At 36.7% G+C, this 17,482-nt stretch overlaps 1 protein-coding gene and 1 long non-coding RNA gene across 2 annotated transcripts in view; both read right to left on the bottom strand.

The window, feature by feature from the left end:
- Nucleotides 1–527: 527 nt before the first annotated feature.
- Nucleotides 528–12,480, bottom strand: LOC143776602 (uncharacterized). Its single transcript, XR_013215873.1, has 2 exons — nucleotides 6,923–12,480; nucleotides 528–5,009 (listed from the first exon to the last, which is right to left on the bottom strand). It is a non-coding gene; the product is annotated as an uncharacterized LOC143776602 (long non-coding RNA).
- Nucleotides 12,481–12,840: 360 nt separating this feature from the next.
- The window catches only part of GABRB2 (gamma-aminobutyric acid type A receptor subunit beta2), a 528,104-nt gene continuing 523,462 nt past the window's right edge, over nucleotides 12,841–17,482 (bottom strand). Inside the window, exon 9 of the mRNA XM_077266112.1 lies at nucleotides 12,841–14,557. Within this exon, the coding sequence (XP_077122227.1) occupies nucleotides 14,210–14,557 (348 nt within the window). The 3' untranslated portion in view covers nucleotides 12,841–14,209. The remainder of the gene's footprint in view (nucleotides 14,558–17,482) is intronic.

Genomic DNA, 17,482 nt, shown 5'->3' with positions numbered 1-17,482 from the left:
ATGTTGCAAATTTAGAAAGCTACTGCACATGGCAGTACTACCAACTAAGGGCTCATACAGAAGTCCTTGGAACATGATCCAAGCATGGACCGCAATGCATGAACTGGCTGTGGGGTCTCCTGACGTGAGCGTGAAAGCCTCATAGATCTGAGCTGTCAGGTCGGGAGTCTCATGGCCAGTTCGTGCATTGCGGTCCATGCTTGGACCATGTTGCACGGATGTCTGCATGATATCGAAAGAGAATACATTTTGGTGCGATGCAGTTACAGTTTGTATTAACTGGTGCCCTCAAACATAACTTTAACTTTTCCTTTTATTTTTAAGGAATACTCTTCAAAACCAAAATACTAACATGTATTATTAGCTCTCATGTGTTTTTTTTTTTGCTGTTTGTGTCCAGAAAAATCAGATCCAGCACTAGAGGGAATGCATAACAGCAGTCTGTATCAGGCAAAGTGTACTGTTGTGTTTCCTCGAGAAGTCTTCGCTTATTCACAGCTTCTGTTTAAATAAATTACATCAAAATGCTTCTTTTAATTTAGATCTTTATTTATATCTTTGAATTCAAGAATTACACACTAGCCAACATTGTTATATATTTACATGCTGCAACTGTCTGCAATAAATTCAAGAAAATATTTTTTATGCGCTACTCATTTACAATCATATGTTTACTACCCCATTCTTTATGAGGCTGGCAGTCTTTTTTAATGAAGACGAAATTTAATTTACTTTCTATTAGCATTTTTTTCTTAAACCATTGGGAAAAAAATCATTAAATGCATATAATATGAAAATGACACCTTAAAGGCAATGAATGATGCTGTATACCAACTTCTGTGGATGTAAACCATTTCCAAAATGTGTTTGCAATTTTTGTTGTCGATATTGACAAAATGCTAATTCTTCTTTCGAAGACTGGAAACCTCTTGTGCGTGTTTTTTATACATTGCATATTTAAAAGATTTAAAATGAAAGAATGATGGAATATAATTGTAATAGACAAACTTAAACTTTGGGGAAATTTATAAATCAGTATATATGGAAGCCCTCATGATAAACATATTTTTAGTGCAGTATTGCTTCTTAATTATATGACAAAAATTTATTTTAATTTCTAAAAAAAATGTAAAAAAAATATCGAAGAACAAACATGTTGTAAGAATGTTGGAGTATCCGATTTATTCTATGTTCAGTAAAGAAAAGTCCTCAGAGGCTGAAACCTAACTGTTTTTATGCTTTTGTGCTATGACGTCTATAGATTCGTATCAAGCCTGTCGAACTTGTACTTTTCTGATTCTGAAATATAGAGTGGGTAAAATATGCCAAATCCAAGCTATACTAAGACTGCATTTTTTAAAAAAGGTTTTTAAATCAATATCAAAGGTTTTACAAAAAAGGAGGATAAGGATTAAATTGAACTTGATTCAAATTATTTTAAAGTAATGTTGAACAAAAACGTCAGTGTTACATACACCTAGCATAACCTAGCACAGTTCAGTAGTGTACATTGTATCCCCTAATACACATGCTTTATGATGGGGTATATAGAACTTGTTACGCAATTACATAAATTAGTAAATGTGCATATTTACACTAAATAAACTTTTCATAAAGGGAAACTGACTGCAAATTCATGTTTCCCGAACCATGGTTAGCATTAATCAAAGTTTTGTTACTTTATTACAATTGTGTATGGTCCATGTGTTTGGCCTAACTAGTTTTAAGCTGGTCCATGATGTCTTCTTTCAACCCTGTTCCCCTAGATTGACAGATCTCTGGCTATGTGTTTGAATAGAGAAAGACTGGTCAGTCTAAGGGAGTGTGGCGCAAATTCGCCAGGGAAATGCCCTGAACTAGTCTAGTATCTTCTTACAATCCCCGTCCTACTGCTTGCTTCAGGTGGATGATGTGTCCCTTTGTCATCCACACAGTCTCCTCGGCTATATGACCTTTCCTGGCACCTGTGCAGTGCAGTACTTTCCTCTGCCCTCAAAAGGGCAGAGAAGTGCACCTGCACAGGATGGTGCCAAGGAGACGCATCATTCACATGAAGCAAGCAGGAGGGTGGCATCACAAGAAGAAGGGAGGTGACAAACTAAGACAAGCGACGACCATTGGACCAGACCACCCCGCAGGTGAGTATAAGAAAAGTTATTTTCCTTCTCTTCCAGGTCGGATTGGGGGCATATATACAGCATTATAGAATGCTGTATATCAGTCCTGAAAGGTGATGGCAGTATCTCTTATCGGCCAAACCTGGTGTCAAGTTCCCTTTAAAATGTTTTATAGGCATTGATAAGGATAAGCAAATCTTTTGAATTAATAGATTTTCTCACTAATTTGTTCAGGAAATTTGATTTACTTCAAGTTTATTATATCGAATTTGCCATATTTTCCTCTATGAACTTTAAGCCCCATGATGTCTCACAAGGCATTTCAAGGATTAGTCAGTAATGAAGGTGCTGAAGACTGGAACGGACCTTTAAAGAAGACCAGAAACTTGCTTTGGTTGAATACTAGGTAGGAACTAGGAGGACCTGGTGTGGACCTGGCAGAGATGGTGTCTATTCCATATTCTTTTGAATACAGCAAAATGGTGGCTGGCAAGGCACTATTTAGCTGGATTCACACAAAGCGAACAAAGAATGTTTTGTGAAATTCAAGGAAAATTCCATTAGCCTCAAATTGATTTCCTAATCTCTAACATTGATTAAAAATACATGGATTTTTCTTAAGTATGTGCACTATTGATCAATTATCACACCATGCGTTATAGTGAATTGAGCTAATATAGCTTTATACATTTCATGATATATGATGGATGTCAATATATTGCATAAAGTCAAGAAAAGAGTTTAATATATTGAACAATTGCATTTTCCCAAGTGCCATATTTTATACTAGACTCTTCTTCTAGACGTAATAATTTTACACTGAAAAATTCAGGGTATTTTTTACTGGAAATTTTCTATGAAATTGTTATAAAGATGCATACTTTTTGGAAACAAACATCAAATTTGGAAATATTTTACATCCACAAAATATTTTGTTTACCAAGACATTTTAAAACTAAGATATATAATGTATATCTATTATGAGCATTATCAATATAAACATACATGTGAATACAACAAAAAACATCAGTGGATAAAAAATTGTGAGCTCAAAAGTTTCCATTACAAATTTATCATAATTTTCTTAAATTACTAAAAAAAATTGCTAAAAAAATAATGAATGAATAAATAAAGCAACTGAAGATATTTAATATGAAAATTCGCTCTATTATTATTTTGCTTATTTAATTAAATATGTATTACCATTTCCACAATTCTCTGAAAATAACTTCAGTTTATTAAAGTGTCAAGGGAATACACATAGCCTTGATATCAAGACATAGATATATTTATAATGCAGCACATACGAGGTCTTTTTTCATTTATAAAATGTATATGTGATTTAAAGCTATATCTATATGTAATGTATCTCTAATGCCTGACTGTGTTTTAACAGAAGAATTTTGGCAGACAGTCTATTGAGTAAGGGTGTGCCGGCTGACTGATGGTTGAGAGAGAGATTTTTTTCATGTCCAATTTTCAGACTGCCGAACGCATTGTTCTGAGATAAGACATTAGCCGAGTCAGTTGGCGTCTTTCTCATAGAGAACACATAGGCTTGGCTGAGTGAGATCTCCTGTGTATGGGAGTGTTGGCTGAGATGGCTGTCGGCATCGTTCGGCTGACCGCCATCTAATATGTATGGCCAGTTTAACTATTATTGTATTAATGATGTATTACCTATTATTGACTACAGTATTTCGCAAATATTTTAAGGATTGTCTCCTTTTCCCAATCTAATATGCATGCTCTACCCTAAATGTGTTCTAAAATGGCTCTTAGATTCACTGCCTAGTATTATGTGCAAGGTCTGATAATACCCTTAATAGGCTCCACTAGACATTGTGATGTCACAGGTGCAGGGAATTATAGGAAAGCCCGCATAGACACACAAAACATTATTAGCCAGCTATAAGTCTAAAGCAGTGTGTGAAATGGCGCCAGGCATTTTTTTTGTGAGCTTTGTGGATCAAATTGCAGCTTGTTTAAATTCATGGGGGCCTGTGAATTCCAATAAATTTTATTCAAAGTCAATCCTCAGTGGATCAATCTGCTCATCTGTAATATATATGTTATATATATTTGTATCTGTTGCAATTTTTTATATTTGCATCTCATTGTAATAAAAAACGAATCAATGTGTGGGAGATTATCCTTTACAAAACAGACAGATATAGCTAAACTTAGATCACGGCTGTTAAACAATCGCCAATCAGCTACATGCAAGCCAATGTGGTTGTTTAATATCCTGTTTAGCCCAAACTTCCATGTCCACAGAAAGATCATTAATATGATCATCAGTAGAACGTCACCGGTTTACCAGGCACAACGTGCTTCCAAGAATGACAATTTTTAATCAGGCTTAAAAAAAATTTCACCCAATAAATAAGCATTTTGCCCATTCATCGAGTGACTTATGGCCTATTTAGACAGACCGATAATCGACAAACAAGAATTCCACTTTTTGCGTCAATGGAAATGCACTCTTACACTGATTAGCTCTACAATTTAGTTAGAGTCATTATGAAGGTTTGTAATTTCATTATTAACCATTACGAACAAATCATGGTACAAGTGACAAAATTAATTACAAAATGTTTAACATGTTCAACAAAGACAATTACAGATGGACTGTCAACTGATTCTAGATGAAAATTTTGTAGCATTTAGCACCTAAAATACATTAGTTTACTTCAATTTTGCTCATTATATTTAGATTTTTTTTCCCTAAGAGATCATACAGAAAGAATATAAATTGATTTCTATTATATACTTGACTTCTTCTGACTGATCAGAGTCACCTTGTCGCGGTGGGATGGCTTTTATGCTATTTTTGATCAAAAACAGTATTACTAAGAACTCTGTGTTATTTAAATGCACTTTTGCTTTTTACTTACTGTATATACTCGAGTATAAGCCGAGATTTTCAGCCCAAATTTTTGGGCTGAAAGTGCCCCCTCGGCTTATACTCGAGTCATGATCGGTGGTGGGGTCGGCGGGTGAGCACTGTCATATACTTACCTAGTCCCGGCGATCCTGGCGCTCCCCCTGCCTGTTACACGGTCTCCGGGTGCAGCAGCCTCTTCCCCTGAGCGGTCACGTGGGACCGCTCATTAGAGAAATGAATAGGCTGCTCCACCCCCCATAGGGGCGGAGCCGCATAATTCATTTCTCTAATCAGCGGTGCCGGTGACCGCTGACAGAGGAAGAGGCTGCGGCACCGAAGACAGGCAGGGGGAAGGAGCGGGACGCCGGGAGCAGGTAAGTATCGCATATTCACCTATCCTGGTTCCACACGCCGGGCGTCGCGCCATCTTCCCGGCGTCTCTCTCTCCGCTCTGACTGTTCAGGCAGAGGGCGCGATGACGCATATAGTGTGCGCGCCGCCCTCTGCCTGATCAGTCAGTGCAGGGAGACGCCGGGAAGATGGCGCCGAGGAGCTGCAAGACAGGTGAGTATGTGTTTTATTTTTTTTTATTGCAGCAGCAGCTATGGGGCAATAATGGACGGTGCAGAGCACTGTATGGTACAGCTATGGGGCAGAGCACTGTATGGTACAGCTATGGGGCAGAGCACTATATGGCACAGCTATGGGGCAGAGCACTATATGGCACAGCTATGGGGCAGAGCACTATATGGCACAGCTATGGGGCAGAGCACTATATGGCACAGCTATGGGGCAGAGCACTATATGGCACAGCTATGGGGCAGAGCACTATATGGCACAGCTATGGGGCAGAGCACTATATGGCACAGCTATGGGGCAGAGCACTATATGGCACAGCTATGGGGCAGAGCACTATATGGCACAGCTATGGGGCAGAGCACTATATGGCACAGCTATGGGGCAGAGCACTATATGGCACAGCTATGGGGCAGAGCACTATATGGCACAGCTATGGGGCAGAACACTATATGGCACAGCTGTGGGGCAGAGCACTATATGGCACAGCTGTGGGGCAGAGCACTATATGGCACAGCTGTGGGGCAGAGCACTATATGGCACAGCTATGGGGCAGAGCACTATATGGCACAGCTATGGGGCAGAGCACTATATGGCACAGCTATGGGGCAGAGCACTATATGGCACAGCTATGGGGCAGAGCACTATATGGCACAGCTATGGGGCAGAGCACTATATGGCACAGCTATGGGGCAGAGCACTATATGGCACAGCTATGGGGCAGAGCACTATATGGCACAGCTATGGGGCAGAGCACTATATGGCACAGCTATGGGGCAGAGCACTATATGGCACAGCTATGGGGCAGAGCACTATATGGCACAGCTATGGGGCAGAGCACTATATGGCACAGCTATGGGGCAGAGCACTATATGGCACAGCTATGGGGCAGAGCACTATATGGCACAGCAATGGGGCAGAGCACTATATGGCACAGCTATGGGGCAATGGTGCAGAGCATTATATATATGGCACAGCTATGGGGCAACGGTGCAGAGCACTATATGGCACAGCTATGGGGCAATGGTGCAGAGCATTATATATGTGGCACAGCTATGGGGCAACGGTGCAGAGCATTGTATATATGGCACAGCTTTATGTGGAGCATCTATGGGGCCATAATGAACGGTGCAGAGCATTATATGTGGCACAGCTTTATGTGGAGCATCTATGGGGCCATAATGAACGGTATGGAGCATCTATTTTTAATTTTGAAATTCACCGGTACCTGCTGCATTTTTCCCCCTAGGCTTATACTCGAGTCAATAAGTTTTCCCAGTTTTTTGTGGCAAAATTAGGGGGGTCGGCTTATACTCGGGTCGGCTTATACTCGAGTATATACGGTATTTAGTTACAACAGGATTTTTGCTCATTTTGTTTCTTATGTTTTATGCTTTACTTTGTAATGTCTTATTTTGTCTATACCTGTCCCATCCGATTTGTAAAATGCTGCAGAATATCTTGGCGCAGTAGGAGGAAGATTTTTATTATATCATTTCTAAAGAAAAAAAGTGGAATATTTAGCACATTTCAATGGAAATCTTTGAGGCTCACAGTTTGGTCTGCCTGCCTGTACCCACTGACGAACATACGGTAGAAAAGGCAGAGCTGTTATTTTCTAGACCGGTTTACATTCCAAGTGCGTTCTCTTGAGTTTACAAAATAACTTTCAGCTATATAACCTCTTCGCTAACAAAAGTTCAGTCCTATTAAAATAAAATACAAAAAAGAAAAACATATAATAAATAAGCAAATTACTAAACCAAAGCATTTTATGCAAACCAAAGGCGAAAACACAAAATCATCCCATAAAGGAAAGCGCTTTTCATTATTTACAATTAAGCTAGAACACTTTAACTGTACTACAGTAGATTTTGCCTTGCCGGTAGGTACAAAGAAGAAGTTAAAAATGTTTTTAGAAATCTCTGATATTATTTACAAATGGTCAGCATAAATGGATGCCCACATTGTATGACCTATATACATATAGCAAAATGTAATGCATCACTACAAGTACAGTGTTTCTTTGTATAGAGAACGCTTACCTAGTTTCTAAAAATCGTCTTATTTTTGCTTATCTTGGTAATTTAAGAAGTTTTATGTATTGTTTATTTCACCAGTTATCAGCGTTGTTATAAAAATAGGAAACAAACAAGCAATGATTTGACTAGTCTAATGAACGATGTGTCGGGACTCCTATTATCCTAAGGTATCTCGTTTTTTTTTCGAACATGATGAAAAATGCTCAATTTACAAGATGTGGTTTTTATATTTCTTTTTTTTAACCCTATATCATAAACCAAAAATGTTCTTGTTTTTTTTAGCCATATAAAATTATTATTTATTAGCTTATTCCTGTGATCAGCCACCGTTTTAATATCTATATACACACACTTAGATATGTATAGTATTTACCTAGCTATATTTCAAGCACTGCGCTAGTAATTGAGTTGCCCTTCAGGAGCTGTATACAAATCAATTATGATTGTTTTATGGGGTTCGTGTATTATGTAGTAAACTATTTGCTGCTATGTCGTTTGTGCTTTTATTCATAAATTAAATAAATGTTATCTATATATATCTTTAATGTACAAAATGTTCTATCATTTTATAACCTCTTTACATACATTTATATCTATATATATATATATAATAGTTAAGAATGTGAAAGGAGAGAACTATAGACATTGGAAAATAATTTAACCAGTAATACCCTGCATTTGTATTAAATAGAAACAGAACATTCTTCATGAAAACACAGACATGTGATGATTGGATTTCTCAATTAGGAAATGCATACTATCATACTTGCTAGCAATCATTTACAGTTAGTATTTACAGACATCCCAAAGGTTTCTTTAAAGCTGTACCATAAAATAAGTCAGTAATTAAACTCTACTTTTGGAACGGTCATCAGCACATTGCCCTGCAACATGTTGCAAACTAGCTAGGAACACCGGCGTATTTTAAGCTCTGCTTCTGACCTTGCAACAATGAAAAACACCTTATTTGCTGGATTGTCAGATTGCACACTATTTGTGTTTGCACAATGTATTTTCTTTTTTAATTTATGTGCTATTTTGCCTGAATGGTTTGAGAAACAGTACATGCGACATGTTCCTTTTATAATATGGCTGTGTGTAGATGTCTAAGTTTTGATTGATCCAGCTTTTAGTGTAAAGCACATAGTGGTCCCAAGCAAAACTATGTCTATTTGCAATGGAAATCCTAGTCTATGATTTAAGATGGACACTATAGCCTAAATTTATCAAAGACAGAGGTACACCTAAATATTAGAAGGCCTTGTAGAGTTTTACTTGTATTCACCTTTGATTTGGGGTCATGCATATCAGAATATTACATCTCTATACAATGGAGTTGTAATAGAGATGAGCAGATCAGGGAAAATTCGAGTTCACATGTTCTTCCGAATTTTCCCAGGAAATGATTTGCAGAAAAGTTATTCTCTGAAAATGAAATGTCCCTTATTATGCTCCGTGGTCTCTCCTGACCCCAAAGCATAATAAATGTAAGATGTAAAAAAAAAGGATAGTTATTTACACCTCTCAAGCCCCAACGGCCCCCATGTCACCCATCTGGTCTTCATTGCATTTTCTAATTGCCACAGTTCTGTGTGAACGAATGCCCATGAGGTCACAAGATAATGTCATCACAAAATGTGTTAAGACCTTACGCAGATGTGCAGAACTGTCCCGGGCCTCTTTAGAGAAGGAAGTCCTAGCCTATCGTGAAGAGATCCATGGATTCAGCACTTATGGTGGTGATTAGAAGATTTGATGAAGACCAGTAAGATGATGTGAGGAGCAAAGAGGCCCAAGAAGTGAGCAGAAAGGTGAATATAAGTACTTATTTTTATTTCTAAACCTTTAATGGCTCTTTACTGTTCGGCAAAATGTCAGCCAACTGGCTCAGGTCTGCTAAATCTGCATGGAAAGAAATTACAAAAACTTTATGTGAATGCAGATTTTTTATAATATCTGCAAACTGAATTCCATATGAATATATTCGATCATCTCTAAGCTGTAAGTTTCAGGTGAGAAAAAAAATAAAACTAGTGGCATGCTGCATTTCACATCATAATACGACGTATCTCAGTGATATGACATGGTTATGATGCCCAAAAGTCACAATGGTTTATTGTGGTCTTGTAAAGCCTCTGAGAACATGGCTTTGTCACCTTTATCCCACTTGGATGATAGTGTATTGTCTTCAGCCCTAAATAATATGTTTATGGAGAAAATCTAAATGAACTTAATCACTAAAAAAATGAATTTGATATAAATTAGGAACTATGGATTTTAGCTAATCAATAAGCTGTCCAATGAACAACTTTTCTTAAATGACTGGTCAAACTGGATTGACATGTTCTCATTTGGGAACGTGTCCATTTTAATAATGGTTAATGGTATTTAATTTAATCTCCATAAATAAAATGTGTGATATGTAATTGTTTGTCACAAACATCATATCTACAATGAACACATATTAAAAAACAATGGTAAAACATTAAGAGGCAACATAAATCAACATTGCATTAATAGAAATTTACAGAAAGAAAAATCAAACTGCAGAATATTTTTTAAGCAATTACATAACTGAAGACAAGCAAAACAAAAAGCAACTACCGTAATTTCTCTTTTAGCACTTTGACACAAAATATACAGATATGTTTTTTCTAAGGAGCAGAAAAATATAGCATGCCTTAGTATTTCTTTTGTTTTCTTTTCCTTTAAGGAAACTAAGAGCTGGTGGAAAAAAATTGATTTGAAGCTAGAAGCATGTTTTTAAGGTAATTTCAGAAGCATGATGCTCTCGAATAATAAACTTGTTACAAGATGTACCCGATGCACAGAACCCTGCGATAATTCTAGCATGCAATATGTAAGGAGCTGATACAGTCCCTTATCTTAATAAAGCAGGCAAAGCTGATAAATGTGGCACTTGGTTAAGGAAACGGATTAGCTACGACATGTACATTCTATTGATGAGTTTACATTCTGTCTTTTTTTCCTATGGTAATTCTAAGTTCACATTCTAGTGTACAGTGATTACATGCAGTCCATGAACAGTATGATCCTCAAGCACATTACAATACAAGTCAATATTTCATGTCTAATACAGAAGTTGACAATAAACTCTTTAACGTTGATTCATCTTTAGAATACCATGACCAAAAGCTACACTTCTGTGTACAGCATAAGCTAAGTCGTTGTATGAAAACTAATTTCACTATGTAGAAAATCTATTTTGATAAGGTCAACTGGTACACCATACAAATTCACTGCAACCATTCATAATCTTTCTTCTGCTTCCATTTTCATTCAGGAGAATCTGTGATATAATTAATTGCATGCCACATTATCGAAGACTATAACCAGAAAGCTTTGGCTTCCAACATTAGTATCCCGTGCCAATGTTGAGATCAAATTACAAAATTTAGGAGGAATAAGTCACAGGTAACATTTATATTGGCAACAGTTTTAGACTATTTCATACATTTTGCTTTCTAATGTTTGGCATACTTTTTTGCCAAAACCACCAAACGAATGACCATGAATTGTTCAGCTTGCACAGCTACAATACTGTTCTCGTCTATTGATTCAAGTCATATTTTGTGTGATTTGTTGTTCATTAATAAACAGTGCTGGTTACAGTTGAACAAAAAGATTTGTCCTGTGTCCTGTGTCCAGTCCGGTCCTCCAGGGAAGTTCTCATTTCATGACATTAGTTGAGAACCAGGCAACAGGCTTTATGCAACATCATGATATGCGTTGTACTACAACATCACAACATTGCGGAGCCTAGTAAATACCAGTAGTGGCCAAGATGCCAGATTGAGGATGCTGACCACAGATGTCAAAACTGCTCTGGCTGGACTGACTGGACATTGGACCAGCATATCTTTTTGCTCAACTCTACCATCGGTTCCCTAATACCCTTCTTACAGTAATTCACTAAAATAAACTGTTAAGCAATTCTTTGTTTAGAACCATAGAAATTGTCAATTTCCTAGGCCCATGAAGGGAAATAATTCTGAGGACCCCGCTCTATATATAACATATAACTCTCAGACTGCCTAAATGTGTTTGAGCAAGTTAATTTGCTATCTTTATTACTCATTACATATTTTATTATTGCTGCTAATATTAACTAATAATAGTAATCAGTAAGGTCTAACTGGCAACTTGTCACTTGATCAATGATAAATATATTAAAGTGGTAAGTGATTGGCTCAACATCACCTCCAAAAGTGTCTTTCTTCTGCTGGACCTTATTGTGTCAAGGCTTGGGTCCTACAGGAGAATCCTGTGGAACTGTAATGGGTTAATTGTTCCCTTCTGATTGTCTTTAAGCAAAGAGTATTCTAACTTCAATAACAAAAATTAAGATCAATTTGAAGATCCATCTATTGCCACTGGTCTTTTTTGTGATCTGACATTTTGAACAATGTTCAAGAATTATAATATATGGCTGCTGAAACATCTGAAGATGAATTTGTCTAAATATATGGAACTTAAAAATAATTTCAAAAATAATTGTCATCCTTCCTCATCATAATGAGTATATGTAGAATACAGACTACACATCTTGCCATATTTTTGGTATATATAATGGATATAAAAATGCTTGATGGAATAGTGTATTAATTAAAAAGCAAAATTAACATTGCGGTAGATTTTGGTCATTAGTATTAAAAAGAAAATCAATGAGAGGCACAACATTTTTTTTCAAGTTTATGAGTGTAGAAACAGAAAATCAAAAAGAAACTAATAATGGAAATACATATCATCCAGAACAAATGAATGTGCAATTTCATGTATATATAAACAGTGTATATATATATATATATATATATATATATATATATATATATATATATATATATATATATATATATATATATATATATATATATATATACACATACAGGGTGGGCCATATTTATGGATACACCTGGATGGGCCATTTATAAAGATACATCCAAAATGGCTGACTTCAAAATGGCCACCATGGTCATCATCCATCTTGAAAAGTTTTCCCCCTCTCATATACTAATGTGCCACAAACAGGAAGTTGATATCACAAACCATTTCCCATTTTACTTAGGTATATCCATATACATGGCCCACCCAGGTGTATCCATATAAATGGCCCACCCTATATATATATATATATATATATATACATATATATATATATATATATATATAAATAAATAAATAAATATATACGTATATAATTATCCAGGATAGAAGGATGATTTTGAACTTAATGAAGATAGAGAAGTAAATTTTCTGTTTAAAGGACAAAAACATCACTTGTTATCAGGTTGAAGGTAATGTTGAAAGTCAAACAGTACTCAATGGATTCACCACTAACCGCAAGAGTCGTTCATCACTATAACCTGTAAATTTGCTTCGTTGATGCTCTTTCCACTGTTTATGTCATCCAGAACTTTTTGTCTTTTATTATTGAAATGGTCTTATGCCATGAAGGCGAGCAGCTTTTTTGTGTTCAAAGCTGATAAGAATCAGCAAAATCAAACACATGTTGACCTAAAAAATATATCTGATGCAAAATAGTATTTCACATAAGTCTTTTTTTTTCAAGATACTGACAATTATTTGCCAATGTATACTCTTGCTTGAAAAAGTCTATGCAACTCCTTCTTTGTGATGCTTTTGCTGCATTAATATTGTGTAGCTTTCTGAGGACTGTGCCACAATGATGTACATCTACATTGACATCTGATTATCATTTCTTATTTCGGGCATGTGAACAAGGATGGGATTTTAAGCATTTTTCCGCCATTAGATTTGTAGACAGAAACACATAGTCAAATGGAGAATTAACATAAATCGATGATGAGAAATGGATGCATGTGGGCACTAATCAATACACGTCTCATTGAAAGAGTTACCATTTCATTTTTCTTTGAAGTTCGCCCTCCTTACTGCATATGTTACCTAACCAGGACTCGCTTTCTTCCAAGAAGATCCATTATCCACATTGGAGTAAAAAAGAAACTTTAGGAGGTTAAGAGACTGCAACCATACCCTGTTGCCTGATGGATTCTAAAGGTATCTTCACTGTCTTAATTGCATCTACATGATCATGGCTTTATGTTGTTTCAAAGGCCGACGTGACAACTATTATGTTAGGTCCTTTATGGTCTTCATCAATCAGAGTAAAATCACAACTGTTCAGTTTCAAGACGATTTTTCCATTCCATCCACAACTATTACAGTTTCAGCTGAAATGTCTTCAAAAGCATCAATCAAACCATGCAATGTATGGGTGACTCTGGAAAAGTTTGAAAATGATCAATCGCTTTAGCATCTCACTTCAATGCACTTGCGTGTACACAAGGAAAAGCCGTGTTACCTATATAAAATAATTTTAAGGATCGAAAAGAAAATGAAAGGGTGTTGTAATTCTAATGAGTCTAGAATTGATCTGTACAGCATACAGCAGGATGGTGAGTGCCAGCAACTAAGGTGTTTTAAAATAGCTTGTGTCCTGAATGTTAATTTCTAAGCCCCACTTCTGGTTTCACATATTATCTGAACAGACATCCAGTTCCTGTCTACTGTATGGCTTATTAGTCTTAGTTCACATAATAGAGCCAGTAGACTACATTGAAGAATGAAAAAACCACTGGAAAGATCATGCGTGACCATCTGTCTATAGCGTTTACATCAGTCAAGTCAGGAATGTTTATTTTCAACTGAGATGCGCGCCTCCGTAGTCTGCTTTTTTTTTGAACCACGTGTCGTTCTAAGGCATTCCGTCCAAAGCTGTGTCGCGGTAATCCAGCTTTCCGGTACTGGATACTGGAGGTATCGTAGGTCAGCATAGTGCTTCTTGGATCACCAAGCCCCATTACAGCTTCTGATGCTGCCATTTCATTTTTAATTTCAAGTGTGCTTAGTAAAATATTTTCATGTGGATCCATCTGCAATTCAGGAGAAAATTAAATAAATAACATGATCTCTAGATTGGTATATAATTGGCTTATTCTGTACAGTAAAGACATTGGTTGCTATAGCGACTATGAAAAAGTTGTCAGATAGTACAAAGTAATTTTCTATTTAATAAAATGTAGAAAAAATTATAAGTATGACAAAATCTAAAAACAGAACAATTAATGAAGGCAAACTACAAAAAACATATTTAAAGTAAAGAAACAGTTAAATGATACTGCATATGACTGAACAATATATTTGATCAGATATATTTTTAATTTAAAAACAATGATTGAGCTGATATGTTTGTATAATTAGGATTAAAGGGAATCTTTCAGCAGATTTTTGCTATGTAATCTTAGAGTTACATAACGTAAGTGTTTATAGCCTGATTCTAGCAATGTATCATTTACTAGGCTGCTTGGTGTAGTTTTGATTGAATCTCTGTTTTATCGGTTGTAGATGTAACACTGGACAGAAGGCTGAGCTGTGTATAACCCCGCCCACACCCCTGATTGGCAGCAGCTTACTGTGAACATTGTACATTCTCAGCTAGCTGCCAATCAGTGGTGGGGGCGTGGCCACACATATTAGCCTGGCTGCCTTGTAATACCGAGTGTGCAAATGAAAATCTACTGCTGATAAAACAATAATTGTACTGAAACTACAGCAAGCTGCCGAGCAAGTGACACATCTCTGGAATCACGCTCTCTGCCCCTACATTATGATGCTCTCAGGTTAGCTAGCAAAAATCTGCTTACAGATTCCCTTTAAGCTTGAGTTTGACAATTGCAACTTTTTTCAACTTTTCATTGGCTGAATTCAAAATCTAAAATCTTTAACTTTATATCCTGATATTAGGTATCTCAACAACCTGTCCAATTCTCCCCAATACGACTTAGACATCTCTTATTTGGCATATTGCAGCATATGCTTACTTTATGTGCTGAGAAAACTCCCAGTGTATACATTAATTGTGGTTGTCCTCGACTTTAACATTGATAGCTTATCCCTAGGATAGCTCAACAATGTCTGGTTGGTGGGTGTGCGACACCAAGATCAGCTGTTTCTGGCAGTGGCTAGAACTGCTTAGATGCAGTGCTGCGCAGTACAGCTCCATCAAAGGAATAATGGCTGCATCTGGCTATTGCATATACACCCCCAATTTCAATTAATAGGGGGCACAGACAAAGTGCTTAGCTTTGGTAACTCCGGCCATCGCCAGCACCAAGAACAGCTGATTGGCGGGGACGTCAGGTGTTGTATCCCCACTGCTCAGACATTGGTGATCTGCCTTAAAGATTCTAAAGATAGGACATCAATGTTAAAGTCTCAGACAAGCCAATTAAGTGAATACCCAGAATACTATTTGCCCATTGAAGCCCAATTCATCCTCTGTTTAGCCAATGTACATTGCAGTTTCCAATATATTGCTGAATGAAATAGTATTATATAGCATCCATGTCCAATGTTCAAACTGCCTGTGCTACACAACTACATGGGGAAGTATAATGTAATTTTCATAAACTAAGTTTTAATATTGCCAGTGGTATATTTTGAAGCTCTTCATCTATAAAACAGCTTTGATGTATTGTACCTCTTATAATAATTTTATAATAGTAATGTCTTATGTGCTGCATATAGCTTTGGTTCCACTCAAGGCACTCGGGTCTGGAGGCAACTGTTAGTTTTGCACATATATCCTTTATGTATACTTCCCAAATCTGCCCTATCTTATATATTTCTGTGTTTTTATTAGTCTACCTCAAAGGCTGATGGGTAAACTTGGAAGTGCATGGTAGAATCATACTTATTATGTAATTATGGGTGGTATGTCATTACCTCTCATCTGTTTTTTTTACACAAAACTACATGTTTTTCGCAGCATCACCTCCGGTAGCCAGCACCCAGGAATTTCAATTTCAGCTATGAAAGGCTGAGATTGGAATAACTCTTTGAAGGGTTATTCTTGACATTTAAATTTTTCATCTGTTCGTTGAATAGTTGATAAATTTCTGATCACTTGGGCTCATGAAATCTGTGTTAAGATCCCAAGATCAGAGCTCTGAAATTTCCTATGGTCATGGAATGGTGGCTAAGCAGAAAATGTCTATTGTCTATGGATCTGCCAGAGATAACCACTTGGTTTTCTATTGAAGTCCCAAAGACAATCAATAGAGTGCTTGTATGTATCTAGCTAGTACTTCACTTCGGCAAAGCATTTCAGAGCTCCATTCTCGTAATCGTTGGTCGTTCTAATGGCTGCACCTCTATGAATCAAAGAGATATCATAGTTTAGGTGATAGGTTTCCATGTAGGTTGAAACAAATATGAATTAGGTTTTCACCTGTCCGTTGAATAGTTGATGAATTTCCGATCGCTTGGGCTCATGAAAACTGTGTTAAGATCCCAAGGTCAGAGCTCTGAAATTTCTCATGGGCAGAGAATGGTGGCTGTGGTGAAAATGTCTATTATCTATGGGAAGTCCCAAAGACAATTAATAAAGTACTTGTGTGCATCCAGCTAGTACTTCATTTCAGCACGACATTCCAGAGCTCCATTCCCGTAATCAGTGGCCGTTCTAATGGCTGCATTAATCAAAGAGATATCATAAGCTAGGTGATAACTTTCCATGTTGGGTGAAACAAATATGAATTAGGTTTTCTGCTGTGGTGACTTTCATATTTTCTGTAGCCCGCATTATTTAATCAGCTTTCTAACTTTAGATAATATCACTAGGGATATGGATGAAACATTTGCAAATATAATCCTAAACAGATACCCACAGTATTTTTGGTCGTGAATACAAATGTAACTGAATTATTCATCTGTGTTGATGAGAATGATAAGGAAGTTTTATGCTGTCTGTGGGTCAAACTTTTTAGCAGAATATATTGATATGATTCACCAAAACC

Source organism: Ranitomeya variabilis, chromosome 5 (genome assembly GCF_051348905.1).
Source record: "Ranitomeya variabilis isolate aRanVar5 chromosome 5, aRanVar5.hap1, whole genome shotgun sequence".
NCBI lineage: Eukaryota > Metazoa > Chordata > Amphibia > Anura > Dendrobatidae > Ranitomeya > Ranitomeya variabilis.
This window is presented reverse-complemented; position numbering and strand designations above follow the sequence as displayed.